The 27,150-nt window shown below is 36.6% G+C and overlaps 1 protein-coding gene across 1 annotated transcript in view; it reads right to left on the bottom strand.

Moving 5' to 3' along the window:
• The window catches only part of csmd2 (CUB and Sushi multiple domains 2), a 305,472-nt gene that overhangs the window by 103,580 nt on the left and 174,742 nt on the right, over window positions 1–27,150 (bottom strand). Inside the window, exons 10-23 of the mRNA XM_079877810.1 lie at window positions 22,864–22,985; window positions 18,022–18,125; window positions 17,171–17,283; window positions 11,580–11,762; window positions 9,842–10,168; window positions 8,328–8,522; window positions 7,272–7,410; window positions 5,981–6,168; window positions 4,336–4,524; window positions 3,919–4,035; window positions 1,917–2,132; window positions 1,640–1,828; window positions 363–532; window positions 113–269 (exon numbers count right to left, since the gene is read on the bottom strand). Coding sequence (XP_079733936.1) covers window positions 113–269; window positions 363–532; window positions 1,640–1,828; window positions 1,917–2,132; window positions 3,919–4,035; window positions 4,336–4,524; window positions 5,981–6,168; window positions 7,272–7,410; window positions 8,328–8,522; window positions 9,842–10,168; window positions 11,580–11,762; window positions 17,171–17,283; window positions 18,022–18,125; window positions 22,864–22,985 — 2,409 coding nt within the window. The remainder of the gene's footprint in view (window positions 1–112; window positions 270–362; window positions 533–1,639; window positions 1,829–1,916; window positions 2,133–3,918; window positions 4,036–4,335; window positions 4,525–5,980; window positions 6,169–7,271; window positions 7,411–8,327; window positions 8,523–9,841; window positions 10,169–11,579; window positions 11,763–17,170; window positions 17,284–18,021; window positions 18,126–22,863; window positions 22,986–27,150) is intronic.

The following is a 27,150-nucleotide window of genomic DNA, read 5'->3' as shown; positions in this document are numbered from 1 at the left end:
TCTATCTATCTATCTATCTATCTATCTATCTATCTATCTATCTATCTATCTATCTATCTATCTATCTCTGTACTGCTGTGTGAGGGCTGCAAGATGTCAGTGTGCTACTCACTGGTGAAGTGCAGCTCAAAACCTTTGCTGGTATTGTCGCTATTACTAATGAACTCGAGCCACATGGTGCTGGACGTGCTGTTTAAAGTGACATCCATCAGCTCTGTGCCTGTGAAGGTGCCCAGCAGTCGGGAACTGCTACTGCTACCGTCATACACCTGAAAGACACATAAAAAAGACACATACAGTAATTGCAGAATTTACAAAAAAACATTACACACAAGCACAAATGAACACTAAGTCACAAACACCTTAAGAATGTCATCCTCCTCCAGGCGGAAATCCCGTGCTCGGAGCTGGATGCCTTTACCGGGTTGGGTTTGAATGGAGTAGATGCACTCATGATTGTTACCGTAATATCCAGGGTAGTTGGGAGAGAGTAAAACTCCTTGTTTCCCGGTTACAGACGATCCGCATTCAGCTGCAGAAAGGGAGGTAAGAAGTCAAATGACCTCTGACAAATCACCCATGATCTCAGTATAAACACAAACACGCATTATACACTCATGCTGGCAAACAGGGGCTATTGTGTGTTTCTGAATGAGTGCAAATCAATTTATGGACCTAATTCTGCTAGGATATTAAACTACACAATCAAATTTAAACTTTTTGACAATAACATTGCTGCCAGGTTTGCAGGTCTGTTCTGATAAGATGTGGATAAAAATAATTAAATACAACTGAATAGGGATGCAAGGCTATAGTAATTATACACGTACCTTTCTTAGTCAATATTTATCGTGATATTATGGACGATGACCTATAAATTAAGTGTTTCAATACTACAAGTCATTTAGTCATCACAACATTACAATATGAAAAATAGATTTTATTTTGAGATTTGCTAAAGATTACATTAAAGAGTGTTATTGAATTAGTGTTTTAAAAGATTCATTTTATGTGAGCATTAGATGATTGCAAAAGTAATCTAAATGTAAAAAAAGAGGAATGGGCATGTACTATTAAATATCCCAATAAATAAATAAATAAATATAGCCCAACAACTAAAACTGTATGTGATCAATGTCATGCATTCCATAAACATAAACATAAGTTTAGAAACGAGCTGACCTAGTTCCACAAGAGTCGTAAACAAATATTAATCAAGGATAAGCCAGATATTACAGCAGAAATTACATAATACCTAATTACTTCAACTTCAACTGGAACATCAAAATCATAATGTTAACAAATTACATTCTAAATTTAGCATCTAAGCTATTCCAGCAAAAAAAAATAAAAATAAATAAATAAATAAAAAATAATAATAATTGAAGAAGCCTGGCCTCCAATATACTTATATGCTGATATCCACCATAGTCAGATAGTGAGTCATAACCTTGAGTCTGTGAATCTGGTAATCAGCAGAACTCTGAAATGGGGCTGCTTTAGCCATTTACTTTGAGATATGGAGTTTTAGAGAACTCTGAAATGTGTAGATGTGCATAAGCGTGTGTCTCTGAGCACGAGAGGAAATATATTGTATAATTTGCAAACAAAGCAAAATGAAAAGCATGTGACCACCTACCAACACACCTTGGCAGAGGGGAACTCCACACCCGCCGACGCCCCCCTAGACACACCACCCTCGCAGGCCCCTCGAGACGGTACCCCGGAAAACAGGAGAAGATGAACGCATCCCCCACCCCGAACTGCAGCCCTTTACGAGTGCTGAAGGGGGGGACGCCGGGATCTTCGCAAGGCTCAAGATCGTATTCTGAAAGCAACAGGAGAAGGATTGATATTTTGTAGCTTCTTTTGTTATAAATGTCATGTTGTTTAAGCGACTGTACAAAGCTCTCTACCTGAGAAAGTGATGTTGAAGCCCTCATAGGACACAGAGAAGTCTGAGAGGAAACGGATCTGAGCGGTGTAGTTGCCGAAGAGTCCAGCGCTGAGAGGGGGTGGCAGCGTAGACCCGGTCAATCTCCACAGAGGTTGAGAGAAGCTACCATTTTCTGTCACTAAAAGGTGGTCGTGTGGACTCTCCAGGTGAAAGGTGTGGAAGGTAAACTGAACACCTGCAGAGATTGCGAGGAGAAAAACACAAGAAATACATCAACTGTTTTAAGCCCCATTCAGACCATATGTCGCTAGTCTTTGTACTGTGAAGACGCTTGTGGGCGTTCCCAGTGCTGTCGCTCTAATGTTATTGGTTGACCGCATGTCTGGCCATATCACAAATAATATATAAAACTAAGATACCATTCTAATTTGAATAGGAATTACACTTAAAAGTTAAATTAAACTTTTCTTGTCCCTAATAATCAACATAATGCAGGGGAAACTGTAAAATGAACTGCAGCAGAGCGTAACTGCTCATTGCATCATATAATAAACAACACGAACTATCAATGTATGAATCAAACTCACTAAGACTGCCGACAGTTTCATTTCCAGGCATCATTTTATTATTTCCATGTATGTGGCTACAGTCAAATCGTATAAAACTGTTGAAATCGCTTCGGAACTTTGTCCTGTCTTGCCTGCACTCGAGATGGTGACGTGAGCTCCACTGGCACTGACAGTCTTCACTCCCATTGGTTGTCACTCGCAAAATTTGCTGCTCATTTGCATAAAGTTGAAATTTATGAAATTTTGTCACGTCTAATGTAGCTTGACACGCCTACATTCTGTCGCCAACGGTCACTGTCACTCGTGTTGCCGGAAGTCGCCAGCCCTCCACTGAAAATGAATGGGATCATGTCGCTTTGTCACTTTGTCACACGCTTTGCCTGTCGCTGGCAGTGTGAATGGGGCTTAAGAGTTCATGAAGGCTTCAACCGCATACAGTTGCAGGAAAACATATGTCAAACCTTTGAATTTACCTTGATTTCTAGTCCTAGAAATAAATTAAAATAGACAAAATGCACAAGCAATGATGCATTTTCAACTCAGTACTGAACACACAAAGCATGTCAAACCCTAGGCTAATGATTTCTCCAAAAGTTGGCATCAGCTAACCTGTTCAGTCAATGAGATGAGATTGGAGGTATTAGGCAGAGCCTCTCTGTACAAAAAAAAGAAAAATAAAAGAAAGAAGAAATGCTCAATTTTGGAGTTTGCTATTCAAAAGAAGCATTGCCCTTATGTTAACTGCATCTCGAACAAAAGAGGTCTCTGAACAGCAAAGAGGAAGGATTGTTGACATGCATAAAGCTAGAAAAGGCTTGAAAAATATCTCTAAAAGCCTTGATGTTTATCAGTTGATGGTAAGACAGGCATAGCTTCTCTTCCTTGGAGTGGGCGTTCTTGCAAGAAGAATACTAGAGTGTAAGCTAAAGACTTACAGATATATCTGGAACATGCTAACATTTCAGTCAAGGTGATTATGATACAGAAAACAGTGGAAGAAGAAACAATGCCACTTGTTTGAAGTCCACAAGAGCATGTGGATGTTTCACAGAGGACAGATCAAAAAATAGTTCCACTTGTTATCATTGATGGAAAAAATGAATGTAGAAAAATGCACTTTCTGGAGTGCCTCAAATGGAATGAAACAATTTGGCATGACCCAATGAGAGAGTGATTCATGCCATAGACATCAGAAGAACATAACTGAACTGAACCAGTTTTGTAAAGAGAAATGGTGCAAATTCTGTTGTTCAGGTCTGATTTTACAATTACACAAAATATTTGGAGGAGGTTGCAGCTTCCAAAAGAGGGTGAAACAGTTATTAAATATCGTACAGTTTACGATGTGTGTTCAGTAAAGACATGGAAACATATTAGTGTTCGTGGGTCATTTTATAAAACTGTTTGTCTATTGCTGTGAAAGAAAGAACCATTACCAAAAAGCGATCTCACCTTTGCCATGTGAAGTCTCAATCATCCAGGTACAGTTGAGGTTATGGGGGTAGAAGTCAGGAAACCCAGGGGACAGAATAGTGCCGCTGTTACCCTGAATAAACCCTCCACATAGTGCTAGGGGAAAGAGAAAAGGATAAAGACTATTTGTCAAAACGCTGAGCTTAACCCTACTAAAACAAACGTTATAGGAAGTGCCCTTCCGAAGGACATCAATATATGGAGGCGAATTATTCCTATCAGCACCCAAGGGGAAAAATCAATAATGGCCTTAAATATTCAAAGCCTAGTGGAATAGGAGAAGGGAGCGGAAAGGGTAGCTTCAAACCGTAAAGGTCCTTCCAGTCTGGGAGCGAAATCGTGCTTGAATAAATGACCTGTACCTTAATGTGTCCTTTAGTAAAGAGTGCACCGTACCATCACAGCTGGGCAGGGGCCGACTCCACTGGAAGTTGGGTTCACACTCGAGGGGCTCGTGGTCACTGAGGGTGTATCCTGCTTCGCAACTAAACGTCACCAAAGCTCCAACGTAAAAATCATTGCCATGGCGCTGACCATTGACTGGGATTCCAGGATCAACGCAATGGTCCGACTGGAGTTGCAAGGCTTGAGAGGGGAATAGAAAAAAATGAATGTGGAAAACAACGTATGATGATTCACCCAGGTGTATTTTCATGCCAGAAAATGTATCCTAAATGCATTATGAACTACTACTAATTTACAAATTAAAGTGTTACTATTTGACTTGTCTGGGACTATTTGTGTGAGTGAACCAAAACAGAAATAATAATCGGCCAATAAAAAAACAATCTCTAAAAAGTAATTCAGTATTAACTTCTATTAATGAATTTAGCATTTATATAGTGATATTGTCCATTTATCAGACCAATATGCCAACGTACCATAACAGTTATTGGACAATAATTTCTCTTATTTTACATTTAGATTACCTTTGCTGTCATCTAAAGCGCACTTTATGTTTAAAATTTAATCTTACCAAATCTCAAAATCCGTTTTTTCATGTTGTACATTATAATGTTGTGATGCCAAAATGCACTTATAAAATGACTGATTTTATTTTTTTGTATTTTATTTATTATTTATTTAGACAAAATAGTACAGCTTTTTAATATGATCGATTTATCTGTTATCGGCCACTACATAAAATAACAATACTGGCCAGACTATAAGCCTCTAAAAAGTTTATGGAATTGTTCTGCTTATTCGGATCATTCAAAAGTTGCATTATTCTTCAGCACTTTCTGCTTGAGTTGATGTATTCAATAATTTAAGATGAACTGAGATTTATAGAGAAACAACAAGAAAAGGTTATAAACATGAGTCATTCCAGCCTAAAAGCCATTCGTTCAGTTCACAACACTGTGATGGAGCTAATTCTGCAGTCTCGTGTGTACGTTCTCGTGTGCAGTCTAATGTTGCATGTGTCATGTTTGTGCATGACTGAAATCATCTCACAGCATAATTACCATCCTATTATATCATAATTACAGGACTTGATTAAAAACGTTGCATAGTAAAGAGCATGTGGCTATTATTTATAATGATTCCTTCATAGCTGACAGTATTCACAGGTATCTGTACTATCAGATCCTTTTAATTGCGGCCATGAAATGCATTGAGGAGAAGATAACATCAAGCTTTATCTAACTAGCACGCTTTGACTAAATTCTCAGCATTGTAAGACAGTTTGAACACAAATTACACTTATCACGTGTTTTAGTTTGAACAATGCAATTAATCGTTTTGTGATAGTCTACCATGTGCATTTTTTAACAAAGTGGGTTAAAGACTACTGGATAACATTGTATCATAATTATCGACAACAAAGCGGTTTAATTTGTAGCCCTTAAACCTGAAAGAGAAATATCACTTTTTTAGACAAGGGTTTTTGTAATTGTAGCCGTTTCGATTTAACGTCAAAGGTGGTAAACATTACTTGAACAGACTTTAAATTACAAAAGTGATACCAAAATTCCTGAAATTTATGCCATAGCCCTATTCAGATCAAAACAGTAATAAATACAATAGTAGACCATCATACTCTCATATCGGATGCGAAAGCCGATGTCAGAGTGGCTCTTGTCGGTGGTGAAGAGCAGGTAGATGAAGTTCGAGGTGCTGATGAGGAACTGCGGGACCTGTGTACCCTGGTAACTACCAATCAGAGGGGAAGAAGGATAGCGTCCGTCCCGTACCTCGAGAACATCATAGTTTACCTCCGTTCGGAATCTGTTGATCAGAATAGTGCAATGCATAAGCATGGCAGCATCACCACAAAGTGAGGCTACATGGATTCATCCCAGTCCTACTTGCTTGTGTTCCAGCAAGATACCACCTATTATAGCTAGAATAGAAACACTACATCATTCAAACTGAAAACCCAGCTCACTCTAAAGTGGCATGTGTTGTTTGAGTTTCCTGCAACAGCGGCCCTGCTGCTTTCTGTACTCACAGTCAGAGAATGTAGAAAACATCAGCTCTCCCGCTAGCCTCACCTCTGAAACATTTTCTCAACAACAATTCATAGAAGATGAAAACATTCAAACTGCACACACACACACGCTGGGTTTCCATGTTTTATGGGGACATTCCATTAACATGGTTTTATACTGTACAAACTGTATATTCTATCTCCCTACACTAACCCTTTCCCTAAACCTACCCATCACACAAAACATTCAGTTACACTTAATTTTAAGGTGTCAATATTACAGTGTAATTATACATTTAAGCACTAATAATAATTGACTACATGTACTTACTATAGGGTTAAGATGAGGGTTTGGTTTAGTAACTACAGTAATGTGTAACAATGACACTGTAAAATAAAGTGTTACCAAACTTCGAAAAAGATCATTCTGTAAGATGCATAAGCTTGTTTCCTCACAGGGACCAACAAAAATGTCCCCACAAGGACAACATTTACTGGTATTACAATACTTGTGGGGACATTTGTTCCCCATAACGTAGGGAATACCAGGACAACACATACACACAAATGAAGAAAACTGAAGAAAACAACAAAACAAAATGGAGGCTGTTCTAGTAGTGAAGGGAAGCATTTGATGCCCATGTTTTATTTAATTAAATGTTCAACACGCACATATGAAGTCATTTCATATAGGAAGAGGTGAAAGATGATGAAAGATGAGAATATATCTTATTCCAAGTCTATAGTGATAGATAGTACAGTATATCTGCAGTGCACTAGTGACCTATTTATGAAATGATGATAACCAATAGAATGAAAGATAGGAGGGGAAATGAAACAGGGAGCCTTATTAAGAACAACATGGTAGTTCAGAAAAGAGAAAGAGAAGTCTTGTACGTACTTGTCAAAGATGATCTTAATAGGATATCCTGGCAGGGCCTCGATGATCCACTCACAATTGAGGGCCTCTTTATAAAGCTCAGGCCAGCCCGGGGACAGAATAATGCCGCTGGAAGCCTTTAGGTTTCCACCACATGGAGCTAAAGAACAGGAGAAGATGACACATAGAGAAAGATTCAGAATTGTTATTTTATTGTTATATTGACCAAGGAAAAATGATTTTTTCCCCCTTTGATTTTCACATGCTGAATATAAACGCTAAATCCAGCGGAATAGAAAAGGATGGAATGAAACCAGAAGGAAAGAGCAATAAAAGGCAAAACAAAAGTGAAAACTAAGAGAGGGAAACTTTTTCACTATTTCAGCCTCGCTAGAAACTTATGAACGTATGAAACTTTAAAATCTGCAGGTTTGCTGTGTTGGAAAGTGGAGTTGATGATGCAATTCCACATTTTAAATGTGCTATCATTTCTCATTTTTGATTTAAAAACAGAAGACCTAGAGCGACATCACATCTTCTTCATTGTGGTGTATAGCATGACCACATATTTATCAACAACATATTCTATTTCTTCGTCTTTCCCTAATATACTATCTATTTAATCCATATGATTTAAAAGGACAAATAAACCTGTTAGGCTTAGTGGTAGTGGATAAGTCTGGTTAATCAAATACATATAACAGAAAAGTCAGTGAGTGTTTTTCCTAAAATGCAAAATCTGGAAGCAGAATGTGTTCAATGGGAAGTGGATGATCTCATCGCTTAACTCAGTGTACTCAAGGACATCTATTAAAACCATTGCTTGACAAATGTCATAAAATGATTTGTAGCATACAGCAGCACATTTCATTAAATGAGAGGAAATTAAAGATTATATATTTTTTGTTCCACTGACATTACAGTTGATCTCTGCATGTACTTTATGAAAAACCAAATTGAATAAACTTCCGAAGGGTTCAGTAAAGTGCAAATGGAGTTGGGGTATAACATTTAGGTTTTGTTACAAGCAAACTTGTGAATTATTAAATGTGCATATTTACTAGAGAGAGGACACACCTTCACAACGTGGCACAGCGTTGTCCCACACAACATTTCCATCTTTGAGAATGCAGGAGATAGTCTGAGATCCGTGGGTCTTCATGAACCCCTCCTCGCACAGGAAAGAGATGGAGCTGCCAAGCTGTAGACTCTCACCAAATCGCTTTCCGTTTACTGGCACGCCAGGGTCGGGACATTCGTTGTGTCGAAACGCTGCAGGGAGGGGTGAAAAACAATGAAATATGGAAGAGAAGTGCATGCTAACTTTGACCTAAATGGGCAAAAAAACTGGGCAGAGCAACAACAGAGCTTACATTTTTGTAATTAAATGGAACATTTGAGATAAAAAAAAAAAAAAAAAATATCCCTGTCCAATGACTGCCCACATTTTGTTATAAAATGGACAACTTTTACAAGGCCTCAAATAAATTAAAGAGGGAGTTCTCAATGTGCCCATTGAAGTGAAAACTTTGTGGCTCATCGTTTCAGCTGTATAACTACACTAATTAATTTTAGTTGGAACAAAATATTGATTTATGTGCCTCCCCAAGTTTCTTGCTTCAGTGGGAAGCTTGGAGCTACTCAGTACTTATCGATAGGACTTCAGATAAGATGTATTATCAGCAGACAAAATCTCTCCAGCAAATCTGTTCATTCCTGCTATAGCGTGGCTCTAACACCACCAAGGTCAAGGGTTTGATTCCTGGGATCATGAAGAAAGACAAAATGTATCCTTTTGGATAAAAGCGTATGCCAAACGCATCCTAATGTCGTCGACTGACACTGTCATAGACATTAATGCTCAATGTACTGTAAAACTTATTATTGTTCTTATTGTTTCTCCAGTCAGGCAATGAGCATGAATTCCTTGTTGACTCAAGAAGATCTCAAACCAAGATTGTGTGAGTAATCCATCACCATCATGTGCCAACAAGCCATTCGATGGAGTTTGTCATCTCCTTAATTAACATGAATAATTGGAGCATCCCTCCCACTCCCCCAAAAACACGACACATGGGGAGTCAAACCATGTGGGATCACCTCCCGACAGCTTCAATTAACTGTGGCTTTATTTAATTATATATGTATTTGGAAATAAATTTTAATTAAATCTGTGGCTCTTGTTGCTCTTCCTCACATGGATACTCAAGCATCTATCAATTCCGCTGCCATACGCTACGCCCCGTGAATAGTGATTACTGAAGGACGACAGATATTCAGTTACAATATACAGACAATTCTCTCTAGAGGGGAAAAATAAAACTTTCTCCTTCTCATATAACAAAACAACTTCTGAACTCTTTTAACTTTCAGAAACTTTTCAAATTTAGTGCATACTACCACTGACAAAACATCTAAAAGCTATTATCTATTATACATCTTAAAATGATTTTTTGGTCTCCAACTTCAATGTGATGTTAGACATAAACAAGTATGAACAGGTTTGCCCAAAATAACTTGAATACATGATTTATTTTTACCACAAAACAAAAAAGAAAAGTCACGAATATAGAGCTGTCTTTAAAACGTACTGGTGAAAGTGATGTTGAAGCCACGGTCTGTATAGGTATGATCAGTCAGAAATTCCAGTCGGGCCACGTGGCCACTGGTAGTGATGGGTGACGGCAGCACATCTCCAGAAAAGGTGCCAAGAATTGGCGACTCTGCCTTGCCGCCGTCTTTAATGGACAGAAAGTCAAATTGTTTCTCCATGCTCAGGTCGTTGAAGGCTAAGTTGATGCGGCTCTCGGGTTTGGCGATGATCAGCCACACACAGTGCATGTTGTTTCCGTACTCTTGAGGGTAGTTTGGTGATAGCAAAACCCCAGATGGAGTTGTGAAGTTGAAGAAACATGAAACTGAGAAAGGGACAAAGACATAAAACAAGCAACTGTTAAACACAGAAGGTGTCGTACATCGAGCAGCGAAGCAAACTGGAAATTAAAACCGCCACTGAAGCTAAAATCAATTCACAATGTATAGGAAGGTCATTTGTTGTTGCTTAAACAATGCAGTGAGACAGGAGAGGAAAAAATTACAGCTTGGAGGATGTGCACGTTGCGATAGCAGGAACTTTAAAGAAAACTTCTAGATACAAGACCCCTCAAGACATATTATGAAATGTTCACTCTTAGTTCACTCTAGTTTCTCCTAAAGGTGATTTGCTCAATTTGATGTAAACATATTTGCAGATTAATGTGCCAAGACAACCATAAATCAGTCATTTGTATGTAAACACTGTTAAAGCATCCCGAGCAACCTGACACAGCAAGATTGGCTCAACCGATGGTGTGTGTTTAGGGTTGGACTCTGTTTGTCAGACCAATGGAAGACTTAACTCGAATCCCCTCCCCCCTTTACATAAACAGGGCCTACCTTTATAAAGAACTACAGTGTTATTCATACTCATGTAGCCTGCAAAGTGCGCCAAGTGAGGGGATAAAATAATAGTAAAAAAATAAATACAGTATATATTAGGTATATGACGCCTTTGTGTGTTTATTGTGATTGTGCATATTGCAGAAGATAATGGCTGAAGATGTTGCAGGGAAAGACAGGGTTTATCTGCTGGGATTATTCGCAGACATAAACTCATTTTCAGGATTTGAGACAAACCTGAGAGGGCAATAAGCATCACTAAATAGCCATGGGGAGAATGAAAATGAGCTCAGTGGTGGACTGAAGACGGATTGTTACGGTTCCACCTCATATGAATGACTTCTCAGTCTGAGCTAATAATAATGACATTAAATAGCAAAAAACAAAGTTGTGAGTCAACTGCATTTGATGTAATAAGATGGTAGCCATTATAGTGACAAACGACTACAGTCTGAGGCAAATTGACGGTATACATGAATCCAAATAATAGAGAAAGAACAATAATATCAAAACAAGTTGGACAAGCATTAACTGCCAAACAACATTATATGCTGTGACACTCATTTCAAGCATTTAAATGCCACAAACAACTTTCTCTTTCGGAAGCAAGCAAGTACATCAACTGCTTAGCTTTCTTCAGTTCGGTTAAATCCGCTAACTTCATTATAAGACCCTGATACACTAAATAAGGCAACTAAATGCATTAAATGAACTGTCACATTGGCTTGACTCAGCCGCTGAGAGGAAGCATCGGTGGGGACATACTTTACTAAAGACACCGCCATTAGATTCACTTTCTAACGTGCTCAGACAGTAATAATGGTGCACCAACCTCCCAAATGTGATCATGTGGGTGTGGAATGTATTTTTTGGGTAAGGGTTGTCACTTACACACACAGCTTGGCTTCTTGGCTGACCACTGATTATTTTTCTGGCAGGTAATGTTCTTTTTTCCCACCAGCTCAAAGGCTGGAAGGCACTCAAAATAAAGTTTGTCTCCATGTCGGAAGCCTGTGCCTTCCCTCTTGCCATAGGCTGGGATTCCAGGGTCTCCACACCCACCCTGGTCAATTTCTGGAAGAAAAAAAGAAAAGAAAAAAGACATAGCTTATACATTGGGACAGGATTAATTAATAAAGTTTCCATCAAGGTTTTGGAATGGAAAAGTAAGGTAACTTGTAAGGTTAATGTCTTTGTATCCCAGGGTGACCATTTATAGGACTTTTTTTGGCTTGTACTGACAAATTATTTAGTCATTTATTCATTAAATTACTCTCTCATCTCTCTTTACAGTAAATCATCTCTCTCTACAGTTAAAAAATGCTCTAATAAGCGTACCCAAATAAAAATTGACTTAATGAATGTATCATTAAAGATACAATAAAAACAGTGATATTGTAAAATATCATTGCACTTTAAAATTACTGTTTTCTAATTCAACATATTTTTAAAGAATTTATTCCTGTGATGACAAAACTGAATTTTTATTATCATTAGTCCAGTCTTTAGTGTCGCATGATCCTTCGGAAATAATTGTTATATTTTGAGTTGTTGCCCAAGAAACATTTATTATTGTTATCAAAGTTATCAAACAAATGTGTGCTGCTTAATATTTTTATATTGGGAACAGTGAATTTGTCAGGATTCTTTAATGAATAGAAAGTTCATAAGAACAGAATGCATTTAAAAAATAAATCTTAATTACATTGATCCATTTAATGTGTCCTTGCTGAATTAAAGTATTAATTTATTTGAAAAAAACAAAACAAAACTGACATCTTACTGATTCCATAATTACCATAAACATTTATTATTAGTATTATCATTATTATTCAGCAGGGACACATTAAATTACACACACACTTACATGCTGCATATAAGCCTTATACTTCTTATACCATCTGACAGCAAAGCATATTAATGCAAACTACCTTCAATGTTGCCCCAATGGCATCTGTGAATGGCTTGCTCTCCTAATGAATTGTCTTTTTTTCACTCTGTTCCCTTATACCCTCACCTGTCTCAATATGTCAGGGCTCATTTAGAATCACAAGGCCAAAGCGAAAGAAAGATGGCACTACTGAGAGAGAGACAGAGAGAGTGCTACAGGCGAACAAGAGATCTTGTGTCGTGAGATAGGCTACCTTTTTTTCCACATTTTGGTTTTGATTATGGAAAATTGTGGCTTTCTGCTGATTTGACATACATGGTACAATATGTTAAATGGATCTGAGAGTACTATACTTTTTGATAGCTTAAAGAATAACCATTAGCAACTATTTAAATATGGGAAACATCTCAAATGCACTTTACAGTTTGCCGTTAGCGTGTTACTAAGCTATAACTCTATAATGCTTTAATAAGAATTAAAATGCATAACACACGCACATATTTGCTATAAAAAAGTATGAGACTGATTCATACACTCTTAGAATAAAAGGTTCTATAAAGAATTTTGTAAGCCACTTTAGATATCATGGGATCATTTTATGGATTTAGTCTTAATTTTAATTAAATTTTATGAATTAAAGGTTGTATCAGCGATTTCAGAACCAAACATAAATGATCACATTCATCTAATCTTTCCTAACGATCTGCTTGCTGCCCGCCCCATAAGCATGCCGTCAAAAAAACGCGTCTGTAGGCAACCTAGACTCTGAGATCTGCACACAAAAACAATTGGTTTCACCACCACTCAAAACCAAAATAAATAGTGTTCCAACCAATCACCGACAGGGGTGGGTGTTGTGAGGTTTTGCGCTCGTGCACGGCTGCCTATAACGGCTGCACGTGAAAACCTCACAACACCCACCCCTGTCGGTGATTGGTGGGGCGGGTAGCTAGCGGATCGTTAGCAAAGATTAGATGAATGTGATCATTTATGTTTGGGCCTGAAATCGCTGATACAACCTTTAAGCAGCTCGCAAACATTCTTTATTACTAGACAAAATTTAAATAACCCATTAAACATGAAAGTATTACACAATCATGTAAGACATTTCTTTTTATATAGAACCTTTTTGGCAGAAAGGGTTCTTTAGAATTGAGTCAAGAACCCTAGTATTCTATATAGAACCCAATGAACCTTTTTCGTATAGGTCAGAGATGATAATGTATAAACATTCAGATGTGCCTCGATACCTTCCCACCTCCACATACTGTCTGAAAAGGCAGCATTTTTCAGATTTCAGACATGTGACAGGTCTCTACCTGGCCTGAATCTCTATCCTGTATCTTGGGAATTACACCCTGAGTTTACTTCTGTCCATATAAACCAGTTAAGGCAACAGGGTTGTGTGAGAAAATGTCTCCTGAGCTGACAAATGTTACGCAGCAAGTCATCCCTGAGGGAATGTTTGTATACGTGATTCCTTAAGTGTCCCAGCTAACACTTTGTTACAGCTGTCTTCTGCTTGGTGACAAACAAACTGTCTCTGAGAGCTGACATGTGCACTTTCATAAGGGGCGGCATTTGTTATTTACCCATCTCAAATTTCCTATGATTTATTCATGTCAATTTGATTTTTTTTTTAAACTCTGAGAACACAGATGGAAGCCATTGACTTCCTAATGAAGGATTACTAATAACACAGGAAGGCACGAGTGCAAATAAATCCATCCATCTTTACACATCATACAAGTTAAGAATTCATTTTTCCCAGCATGCACCTGGGGTCGCCAAATAGGTTATGCTCCATCAGTTTTCAGCCACATATCAGTGTGTATAACTATATAGTGTATAACTATATCTCGTATATATACAAATCCTCAAAATGCACTCCAGAAACATTTACAGGACAGAACCACACTGATACGACGGCATAAATAATTTTATATATATATATATATATGTGTGTGTGTGTGTGTATAGTTATTATTTTTGTGTTAGCATATATATATATACTGTATATATAATATACGACAGCATGGATGCACATTAATTAATAGAGATCTAATTGCTCAAAATGTGGCTTTCCTTAGGGTAGTTCCTCTAATGTCATGGCCTAATGTCCAATTTAACTCATCCTCTGTGGTGGCGGAGAAACCGTGACACAAAATGGGCTGATGGCCTATTTGCCAAGTTCAAAAAACACACTTCTTGTATGATACATTTATTTTCATTAAATTCTTAATTTTCTATTATAGAAAACTAAATAGGGGCAATAGTCTGTTGGTCTAGTCTGGAATACTCTCTGCTTTGTTTTTTACATACTTTTCCAGACCTGGAAATTACTCAAATCAAATTCCATAGTTTTCCAAACTGTGTAGGAACCCTGAAACTACATACAATATATTAAAATATAAAACGTTATTTTCAAATTGTAAACATATTTTTCACAATATTATTTTTTAAATGTAATTAGTTTTGATTCATTCGATTAATCAATTACTATACCATGCATCTAGCTTAAAAAACAGCACTGTCTGCATTGACTTTCTGAACAATTATGCTTGAAAATGGTAAAATATTAGATGCAATAATTTAGGGGTGCAGGTGGGGAGGCAGAGGTTAAAAAAAAAATCCTCAACTTCATTAAATGTCTCTTATAGTTTTAATCATGTTGGGTTGGGGGGGGGGGGAGGGGGGGGGGGGTAAATACTCCTTTACTTTCGTCTTATGCTTCTGCAGTGGATAAAAGCATAGGAGCCTGGAGGCTTATTGTGGATCTGACAGCAAATATTGGTTAGTAATTTATAAAATGTGCTAAAGTCCCCCATGTGTGGTGCAATTCTGAAAGAGGGCCAGTATGAAAGCTCTGATGTTCTCGTTTTCAATCAGACATACACTCTGAAACTGAAAATTAGTAGCCGCTCTTGCATGATATCCTTCCTGTCCCATGGCCCTCATTCCAGCAAGGTTAAACGATCACAGTCTGCTTTGATGACCCTCGCAACAAGTGCAAAAGGTATAATGGTGAAGCGAGAAATAGAAAGTGAAAGGAAATTTTTAAAAAAGAACACGCTGTTCCAGTACTCTGAGCACATATCCCAAGAGTGTCACGTAGCAGAAAGCTAGAATAAAATTGAGAAAATGAGGAAATCATATGGTCCAAGATATGACTATTTGTATGTGAACTTCTTCCAATGACCTCATTATAAGATGTCTGCTTCAACATGAACAAAGTAAGAACAAATAAGTATTCAAAGGATTTGCATGTCCACCCACCTGATCATAGGAGACATAATTGCTTATGGTGAAGAAAAACAAACAACTAATGACCCATTCAAACAATGAATTTTTGAACAATCGAACAAAGAAGTTATATTTCATCTTAACACGACTATAATTATATTATATTATATAAATAAATAATATAATTTAATTTCATCTTGTATTTCTTCATATACTGTGAAAGAGTAAGAAAAGCTGTGTTATAGCTTCAGCTGTGCGGATATACGCATATGTACAGCTGGCTAATGAGAGGTCTTTAATCTGGGTCTGTATAAAAGGTGTTTGAACCGGTTTTGAGAATGACACACTTGGGATTGCTAGAGGATCTGGCGAGAGCGCGTCTGCAGAGAGCAGCATGTTTGACGAGAGTGACGAAAGGCTGTAATGGAGAGGTTGTGTGGAAAGCCCTTATATGGAGATGGTTTGGCCATTTTATGCAAATGACTAACATGTAGCCGCTCATTTAGAATACTCACTAGTCACTAACATTAGAACGAGATTAACAACAAATTAATGTGTGTAGGCTGCATACGCACGTGTTGTGAAATAACAGATTTTTCGTGAGTAGTTCTCGTGCGCATACAAATACAAAACAATCCACGCAATTATTAGTGAATGAGACCCAATGCGTTTTTAATAACATAGAAAGATCATTACTGTAGTGACAATACGGTAAGATGCTTCAACTGAGCATACTCTATTGATAATCACCAAATGTACTGTACAATCGCAGCCCTCCAAAGCTATTTGACATGTTTTAAGGTGATCTACAGATGTTTTAATCAGAGATGTCAATCGGTTACTTTTGTATCGACTTAATTGCGTAATAATAAATAATATGAGAATGTGATACATATATTATATACTATACAATCACATTAAATCACATTTATTAATATTTGTTGTGATAAAGTCCTGAATATGTACAAATCAAGGAGTGATTCATTAAATAATAATAATAATAATAATAATTATTATTATTATTATTAAAACAAATAAAATACAAAACAAAAATTATAATTAAGAATTAAACTAATAAATAAGATAATACCAACACTAATACTAAACATGTTAAAAAAGTAATAACAAAATAATAAGAACAGAAATTACTATCATGATTAAAATAAATGAAAATTAAAACTAAAATAATAATAAAGAACAAAAAACAAGATAACTAATACTAATTCTATTAATAACAATAGCATCAATATTATTATTATTATTAAAATATTAATAATAACAATAACATAATTATAATTATAGCTTAGATTAACATTATAGTTTAGAGAATAGAGTTTCCTCTAATTACCTTCATAAGAAACTTTAAAGCCCAGGGAGCCACTCGTGTCATCCGTTTTAAAATTGAGCCACATCTGATGACTGGTACTGACCACCAGATCTGGAGTTGTAGTCCCAGACAACCTTCAAATCAAAATAAGAGAGACAGACGTTATGAAACATAATAATAAAACAGTGATTCTTCATTTTCAATATGCACAGTATCATTTGACACATCTCAGAGAACATTGGGAGTTCCCCGATTCCCCCGGCACTATCCTTCAGGGATCTGTGGAATGGGTCCATAAGGGCTCATGAGACCTGCTAATTAAGCACATTAGACCATCAGGGGACTCTGAGTAACCGAAGAGAAAGCGTCCAGGGACACAGGGCCATTCAAAAGGCACACAAGCACTTGTACACCCCTGCCAGAGAGCGTACATAAAACGGCATCGATAAAACTTTATGAAGACCATCAATTTCAGCACAATTAATAACAACACACTCAGCAACGTTTCCGGAGCATCTGGTGTGCAAATCTGCATTATGGGGCATCGACGTGCGATGCGCTTTTTGCAGCAGGAGTGATCTTGTTCTAACATTGAGACTCATAGTGATTGACAATAACGCTCGGGGTATTTTTGCTATACAGTTCTGCTCAGAGGGGTGATGAAACGAGATGAAATAGAGGGGGGCTAAAGAAACAAACGGCAGAGGAGGAGAGAACGGAGGGGTTGAAGGAAGAGAGGACAAGTAGAGATGAAAGAAGATGGGGAGGAGGTTTACACACACAAAGAGGAGAGTTAAAGAGAGGGAGACACAGCCTGGGAGGAGTTTGAGAGAGAATGGAGAAGAAAGCAAAAGATGAACAAAAGTACTCACACATGAAAGACTGTCCGCTGATCGCCGATTACAGCGCCGTCGCCCACGGTTAGAGTGTCGTAGCCCCGCTCCAAGTCAAACTCCTCAAAATTCAGCTTGATCACCTGCACACAGCAAAGAGTCCGAGTCAGATTTCTAAACTTGGTAAGAACAGTAGTGAAGCAGTACAACTCTCATTTTCCAATCATAAACAGTATACATATTAGACCTAGATCTACAAGAAAATACTATTCCAGTATACTTAAAATAATTTTTAAATCGATGTAACTAGATAGATAGATAGTAATTCTGAAATCAGTAATTCTCAGATAATTCTCACACTAAAGAAAAACTCTCTCAGCAGTTGTAGAAGAAAACAAAGAAAGAATTTATAAAAATGATTTATGAAAATGAAGAGTCAAATGTGCCTATTTCTCATTCTTCTCCAAGATGAAAACAAGACTGCAGAATTTCTTATACAAAAGGAGAAAAGTAAGAGTTATCGAAAGATGAGCAATTAAATATGAAGGCTTATTACTCATACACAGAAAAAGGAATACTGCAAAAAAAATATGAATAAAATAAACAAAATTCGCTGTCTAGCTTCCCATTTCATATTGGCTGCCACATTTCCACCAAATTCCGCCTAATGTTTTTGGAGTGCTCCGAGAATAACTCTTAATGAAAAAGCTTATATAAATGCAAATTGCATTCTGTCCTATGGTAAACACACTCCGCAACAAAGAGTGCCATGGGTGGAGTGCCAGCAGTCCACCAGTGAACAAGATCTCATCCTCTTTTACCTCCTCTGAACCTTTCTTTTTCTCAATTCACGCCCTTAACGGATGGTGTGCTGCCCACCTCGCCTGTATCCCACCGTGTCCTGTAGCATTACGGTAACGGTGTGTATGATCATGACTGACAGCGTTGTGGGCAGGGCAATCCTCAGCTGACTCATTGAGGGATTATGATGCAAATGCTGCTCCCAGCAAGCCAATTAAAAGGTAGACATCCATTTTATGTGAAAATAATTTTAACCAGTTGTACAGATACATGTCATTTAAATAAATATTTATCAAATTTAAATCATTTGGCTAAAAATAACACATGCATTATTAAAAGAAGCATTCTTTGTCTCCAAATGTAAAAAAAAAACAAACAAAAAAAAAAAAACTATTGCAAATACTAAATTAGAAAAAAAAAACACTATTGCAAAAATTACGTTTCTTCACAAAAATTATAATAATAGTAATAACTGCAATAATAATAATCATAATAATCATCATTATTATGATTATTATTATCATTTATTTATTTATGTTTGTTTGTTCATGTATTCTCAAATGATTGAATGGAGCACTTTTTTTAGAAGTCATGTGTCACAATTAATCCCACTTTCTCCAGTAGATGGGTAAGAAGAGTGCAAGAGAGTTTCTTGATATTAACAGTCTCAATAACCCAGTGACCAAAGAAAGCTGAGCTGATCCGTGTACCATAGTACAGCTCCTTTACAGCATATCTGAAATAGTAAAAAAAAAAAAAAAAAAAAATTCCACAGAAAACCAACCTTTTTGAATGTTAGAGAGAGGATAACTTAACCCATCCAAATAAAAGCACAAAACCGTTAATAAATTAATAGGGACAAATCACTGAGGCTTTCAGACAAAAGGCATGGTGAATATGGTCTCGCAGCTGAGAGCGATAATGCTCAAGACTACATAGAAGCAAGCAGGATTTGTTGGAGGAGTGAAGCTTTTTGTCAAAAAGGAAGTCCCTGCAGAAGTGGAGTAGCTGATAATACCAGCCCGCTGGATGACGATAGCGCACAGAACAAAAGGAAGACTGATAATTAAAAAATGAAGAGGACAACAAAAGCAATCAGCCATGTCTTCTCATGAACAACTTATTCTCTATTATGATGCCTTCTGGGGATCCCTCCATCTGAGGCAGAAACACAGTGTCTAGACTCTGAGCTAATGTTTGTCTGTGAGCGGGGGATTCAGCCCGGTGCGGTTCCACATGCTGCATTTCCCTGCAGAGTTATATCTGTTTTCCCTCATTCTTTAGTTCCAAGTTCATTTTCCAGCACTCGTCATTAGGCACCACGGTTGACATAAATAGAATGGACATCTTTGAGTAGCAAGAGGATCTTTAACTGTAGCTCCGGGGAATACGGTACTGAGGCATTAAAGACTCGGCTCCTCCTGAACTTCAGGATGTTACTTCGTTTCGGATGATTAGACATATCACACTGTTAACCAAATGCCATTATAGGGGTCCCATTTCCTTTTGTTTCTTCAACATCCTAACACTCTCACTAGCTTATTTAATTTGTCCACTTTATATCATTTATAGTGTTTAATTGCATTTAGGCTGTAAATTTGATTGTTAACATGTTTGGAAATAAATGACACGGTCTGTTGTCTTGCTAAGACGTATTTGCATAGCATGGTTTGCATGATATGTAACCTAAATAAACATTACATAACATCATAACGTTCAGTCAGATGTGCCAAAAATAAACTATAAAATCAAATGTGAGTTTCATATAACGAAGAAAAAGTTTAAATATTTAATAATATTAAGCTAATACCCAAAAAGCTAAACATTAGCAAAGGTTTGGCATCTGTAAAGAATCCCAAAAGTTCTCCTAAAGTCCCATTGGTGACAGAAATATAGTAGCTGCATCTGAAATGGCAAACTGTTGGCTATAGTAGGTACTATTCTTGGTGTGAAACCATTAAAAAAGTATGTTCTATATAATATGATTGTGTGTAGTATGAATGAAATTTGGACATCCGCCATGTTATCAATGTCATGTGACCTACAGCGTCAGTTGTGTCGATTCACCGCCATTCACAACTCCTCTCCTGTGGACTCATGGGCCAGTAAAGTGTCCATCGAATGCGCACTTCAGAATCTTGGTGGAATTAGTATGTTTTAGCCAACTATTTTTCAAATACTGTGAATTCAGACACACTGCTCTGTTGGCATACTGTTTTTCACATACTATATAAGCAGGGAAATATTCGATTTCGGATGCAGCAAGTGTGCTCTAAAGAATGTACCAATGTTCAGACACACTGGTAAATCCCTCACCAAACAGCTAATTGCATGTGGTACCATCTCAACCTCACTTCATCGACCGATCTAGAAGTTTAATTGTCTAACCACTTCAACAAACAAATCAATGTTAAGACAGCACCACAGAGCCACTGTGTTTACACTCATCCTCCAAACGGCTTATTTATATACAGTATAGTTGTCTCCTTACATTAAAACTGGTGCATTTTAACACCAATATATATGTATGTCTACACTTCACTTTCAAATATTCATTATGCATCATCAAATGCTAAATGATGTCAAACTCTAGCTAACTGTGATGCTAAAGGCTTTAACAGCTGCCGGGGTCTGTCCACACTGGGAGAGTCTTTGGCTCGGGCACCAAACCAGCTGCAGCGAAATCAAAAGCTCATTGTCAGGTACATTTCATACGGCCCCAGTTCTGCCTCAATCTCACAGCTAACCTCACGTCTTCTCCGGGTGCTATTGTGTCAGAACGAAAATAGAATGTCATTACGGTTGTAAAGAGCAAAAAACAGCAATGTTCCATCTTCATCTGTGCCCCGCTCTCCAGCCGTGACAGTGTGGAGCAGAACTGTCCTTTACACACAGGATGAAATAGCGCACTGGGCGGCGGAGAAAAAGCAGGGGGCACTGATAGAGCCGCTCCACCCCATTCCATTTGCCCTCCATCTCTTGCTCCCCTTCTCTCCCAACTGAGTTATGGTGATGAGGGGAGAGATTTGTTAAGCCATTTATTTGAACCTAGATAAAGAAAATCTGGCAAGCGAGTAAGAAAATGGCCTTGAACTCGACGCCAAAGTCATGACACAGAGCGCCGCAGTTTTGTCTCTCCTGTGGTAGCCACTCAATGTAGTTTTCTTTATCTTCCATTCTCCTTTAATATAATCGCCAATGTTTCATTTTTTATGAGTCTAGATATCTAGATATTGCACATCATTTCTCAATATGTGTATCCTTTTCCTTGCAACCTACAGTTATTAGCAGGCCCACATAGAAACAATGCACTCAGAAAGCTACCTAAAATTAATAAAGCTGTCCCACTGTGTGTTGGCTTATTGAATATTTCAGTTAATTTGCTATTGCTTTCAGATTCCAGTAAGAGTAGCTCCATATACATTACAGTTTAAAAGTTTGGGGTAAGTAAGATTCAACCTAAAGTTAAAAAAGAGGACATATTTAATTGTTCAAAAGTGTCAGTAAATACATTTTTAATGTTATTTAATGAATTAAAATTTCAAATAAATTCAGCAAAGAGTCCTGAAAAACATGAATTACGGTTTCCAGAAAAAATATTGGGTAGCACCACTGTTTTCAACATTGATAATAATAGTTTATTGAGCACAAATTATTTCTAAAGGATCATGTGACACTGAAGACTGGAGTAATGGGTACTAAAAAATCAGCTTTGCCATTACAATAATTAAATGTATTTTTAAAATATATAAAATAAATAGAAAACAGTTATTTTAAATTATATTTAAAAAAGTCTATTTTGACTGTATTTTTAATCAAATAAATGCGATGTGTCTGCATAGGAGACTTCTTTCAGAAAAATAAAATAAAAAATACCAACCCCACACTTTTAAACGGTAAAGCACAAGTTTAAATCAGATTTCCCCACCAAATTAGCACATAAAAGGTGCACAAAAGTCTCTGTGGATTCTGTCTGGGCATACATATTATTTCATTGCAAATTAGCTTTTCTAATATCGTGAAGCTATGTTTGGGCAGTGTGCTGCGAGTTCATACGAACACACTTTCGGAAGCATTCACCTTGGAAGGGTCAGAAGCTGTGATGATCCAGGTACAGTTGGCATTGTTGTCATATTGTACTGGGAAATTTGGGGAGGTGATGATGCCACTAGGGCCCCAGAGCTGACCACCACACATAGGAGCTGAAAGAAAAGAGACAAAGCATGTTGAAGCAAATCGTGCAGTTTGACTCTACACAGAGTGAAAGAAAATCTCATCTATGAAAGATTTGAGGCTTTCGAGGGGAAAAGAAAGAAGCCAATATCAGCACCAATCACAGTAACAGTTCTCTTAACAATAGAATAGAAAGAATGTTATTGCATTATACTGAAAGTCACTGATTATTCTAACATGGTATAAAACCAGCTACAAGAAAAGTATCTACAGAAGTATTATTTTTGGGATTCATTTGTTAAATATGTTCAGATGTAACATATTTTGGTAGAGAAGTGTTCCTCTCGGTCAGATACAAAAACAATATGTACTGTAATGTTAAATGTTTATAATAATTTAGACTTTAAGGTGGTTTTCAGCTCCATCTTATGAAATGTCATTATAGTCAGATAGAAAATTTAGACTGAAAAGAATTATAATTTCTATGTAAATAATTCTATAAAATAATTTCTATGTAATCACACATGTATTGTCTGCAGTTAGTGTTATTTTAGTTGTTATTATAGGTTTTATTATTTAGAATTTTTATATTTTTAGTTTTCATGTTAATTTTGGTTTAATAAATATTTTCAAAGCGATTTAAGTTTAATTTATTTTATTTCTTTTTTAGTTTTAATAATTTTAATGTTTCAACCTAAAATGATTTCAGTTCATTGCACAGGTAACATTTCTAATTTTGTTTAGTTTAAGTTTTTCAACTAATATTTATATTTTATTTCAGCTGTATTTCAATGTTTTTAATAGGATTAGTTTTAGTTAACATTAATAAACTTGGCAAGTAAAAAAGAGTAAAAAAGTTTAAATTCCACAACATCAGTCTGAAGTGTAAACCTAAAAAGAAAAGCAACAGGAGCGCAAACACTTTACTCACTACTCAGACCACAGAACGTACTCAAAAAAACTTTTTTTTTTTTTTTTTTTCAAGAAATCACTTTTCAAACTATACCCCACTTTCAAAGGTTGTGATTGGCTTGTGGGCCTCCAGGCTGATGAAATGTAACAAAACCTTAAATTATAAATAAAATAAAAAAAACACACACGTATGAAGGCTCACCCCTCAGCTGCAGTCAATATTTTGAACTTGATTATTGTTAAAGTTACCAGAAATAATCTATCTTGGGTTGTTGGTTTTGATTGGACTGGCATGTGAACTGAATGATCAGTGACCTTACCAATGACTTTGTGACTTGTCTATGAGTTAAAAGTCTTTTGCGACACTCTCGTGGCCTCCAGGAGGACTTTAAATGCCTCCTTGAATGAAGGCACTCGATGTCTAATGAGAAAGAAGGGCACAGCCAGTGTGTTTGCACTAAATTAATGTTTCTGGAGGTCTGGGACCAGCTGGAGCTTTTAATGAGCTATGTCTGAGGTGAGCTCCTCAGGGCCTCCCCTAACACACACATACACACACACACACACAAGTTTCCTCAAACACTTTAAGGTGGGCTGACATTAAAGAACAAAAGTCTTTGGAAAGTTAATTAACATCAGGGCCGGTCAACCCCAATTTTCACCTTCACAACATAATGTGTGTTGTCTGCAGGTTTCTGCTTTAAATTTGGGGTTTGCTAATAACACATTCTTTTATGTTTTTTTTTTGGTCATTCATAATTATTAAGGGATAATAATAAGTTCTCAAAAAGAGACCATCAATTTTGGTTCTCTCCTCTCTGTAACACTCTGGAAAAAAAAAAAAAAAAAAAAAAAAGAGAGAAATGTCCTGTTTATGTTTGTTTTAGGTTTTTACATAAACTCCCTGCAACATTTTGGGAAAATTGAATAGTAGCCATTACATCAATGACCATTACTTTAAATTCTATGTTGTTATTAGATTGTCACATACAAAGTTTCTGCAAAGTTCAAGAAAGGTTAGTTAATGGTTATAAAAAATAAAATAAAAATAACCATTAGTTAAAGTTCTATAAGTTCTTAGTAGGTTGTCATGCAAAAAAACAAAAATACCTTGCAAGTTCTGGAAATGTTAGTTTATGGTTATAAAAATAAAACTTACAATGTAAATTCTGGGACGTGGTCTCAGGGAACTTTAATGTTAGTGAAATGTATTAAGTTTGCAGGGATTGAAACTCAAACTCATATTCTCCAACATACTAATCATGCTATTAGTAGAAGATATCTATTAGCAGGGGCTCAGCTGTCAAACAGTCCAGATGCATTTAAGTTGTAAGGGCAATATTGCAAAAAGATAATCATTTCAAGTTCCCCTTGTTCAGGCTGATTTCAATCAGAATAGATTCAGGCCAACAGTTTCAAAACCCTGGGTTTCTTTCTCAATGCACATTTCAAGAGTTGCAGATGTAAAGCCTATGGCAGACCATAATGAGGGAATGAAACTTAGGGGAGTTTACTTTGTTTTATGAAAATAGCAGGGATTCATTCCAAAGAGTTACTTTAAGCCACTGGAACTACAATCAACATTAAACAGCGGCTAAGACTTCAGTTTTCTACAAATACAACTCATTTGTCATGATGTGGTATATTTCAGATTCTATTAAGGTCTGAAGCTTGATTTTATTTCTAAATATCCAATAAAACACAACTGAATACAACAGAAACGCAACATATTTCTCATGATATGTGGTGTATTTCAGGTTCTATTAAGGTCTGAAGCTTGATTTTATTTCTAAATATTCAATAAAAAAAGTCACATTTGTATTTTATAGATCTCTTGTGTGAGTCCTGGATCCTTTTAAATACTGCAAATAATGAAAAAATCCTTTCTAGATATACATAGAGAGAGAAAACCTCAAGGACACACTATTAATATTGAGCGTTTTATGCTTGTATTTATGTATTTAATGACAATGATTTATGAATGCTTTTTCTGTGGCGCCATTACTAATTATTCTTATGATTCAGATTTTCCTGAAGCATGCAATTAAAATGGGCCGTTTTTGAATAATGGCCTGGCATTTAGAGTGTTAAATCAATGAAACAAGACAAATAATCATTCTCTACATTAGTTGTGAAAAGGAGCAAGTGATGAAAAAAACTGGTTCCGGGGAGCAATAGCTAAATATCAACCCTTTTCACATGAGTAATGGGGCTGATAAGGGGAACTTGGTCCATCTGGTGATTCCGACAGTTTCCCAATTCCAGGTCCATTTTCCCCTCTTGCCACAAGCTCACAGTGATGTGCCAAAAACTGATCGTTAAATAATCAAAAACAAAGGCAACTGGTGCAATTCATCACAAAGCTGTCCAACTAACTTTCTCCCGAAGATTGTCAAGCCTGAGGGCTCCACTGTGGCAAAGGCCATTGGTGGTGTTGGAGAAGGGATATGTAACTCTAATGAAAGACTAATAGTCCACAGCTGGCAGAGCAGCACAATAGAAATTAATCGATATGAAGGAGAAGGGAGCAGGTATAACCAAAGCTTTATGTGTGTGAGTGTGCTGGTGTAGAGCTACAGTAAGAGAAGCTGTGCTAGCATCCCGTAGGACAGTGTGAATGTTTTGAATAATATGATTACATCTCAACTAAATTTGTTTTATCCTAATAAAGGTAGATACCTCTATTTTTTTATTATTTTTTTTCCTTTGGTAATACGTTAGCTCATACTAACAAAACACACATGCATTACATACTGTGCAGTGGGGTCCAAAAGTCTCTTTTTGTTAATTTAAAGATTTAAATAAAATATAAAATAAAATAAAAATAACATTTATAATAAAAATCAGTGTACACACACACCACTGTTCAAAAGTTTGGTGTCGTATTTTAAGAATGTAAGTATTTTTTTTTGTATCAAATACTTTCAATTATGGTGGTGGTTGAGGAGATTCACCCTTCCATGTAAAGTGCTTTGAGTGCCGAGAAAAGCGCTATATAAATGTAATGAATCATTATTATTATTATTAATTACTACAATGTTTTGTTTTATTTTATTTTTTATTGTAATTATTTATTCCTGTGATGGCAAAGCTGAATTTTCAGCATCATTACCCCAGTCTTCGGTATCACATGTTCCTTCATAAATTATTCTAATATGATGACATGGTGCTTTACTGCATATAAGTCTTTACTGTCACATTTTATCAACTGAATGCATCCTTGGTGAATAAAAGCATTCCTTTCTTTAACAACAACAAAAAAAAATTTACTTTTATATAGTA

Source organism: Squalius cephalus (assembly GCF_949319135.1).
Source record: "Squalius cephalus genome assembly, chromosome: 8".
NCBI lineage: Eukaryota > Metazoa > Chordata > Actinopteri > Cypriniformes > Leuciscidae > Squalius > Squalius cephalus.
This window is presented reverse-complemented; position numbering and strand designations above follow the sequence as displayed.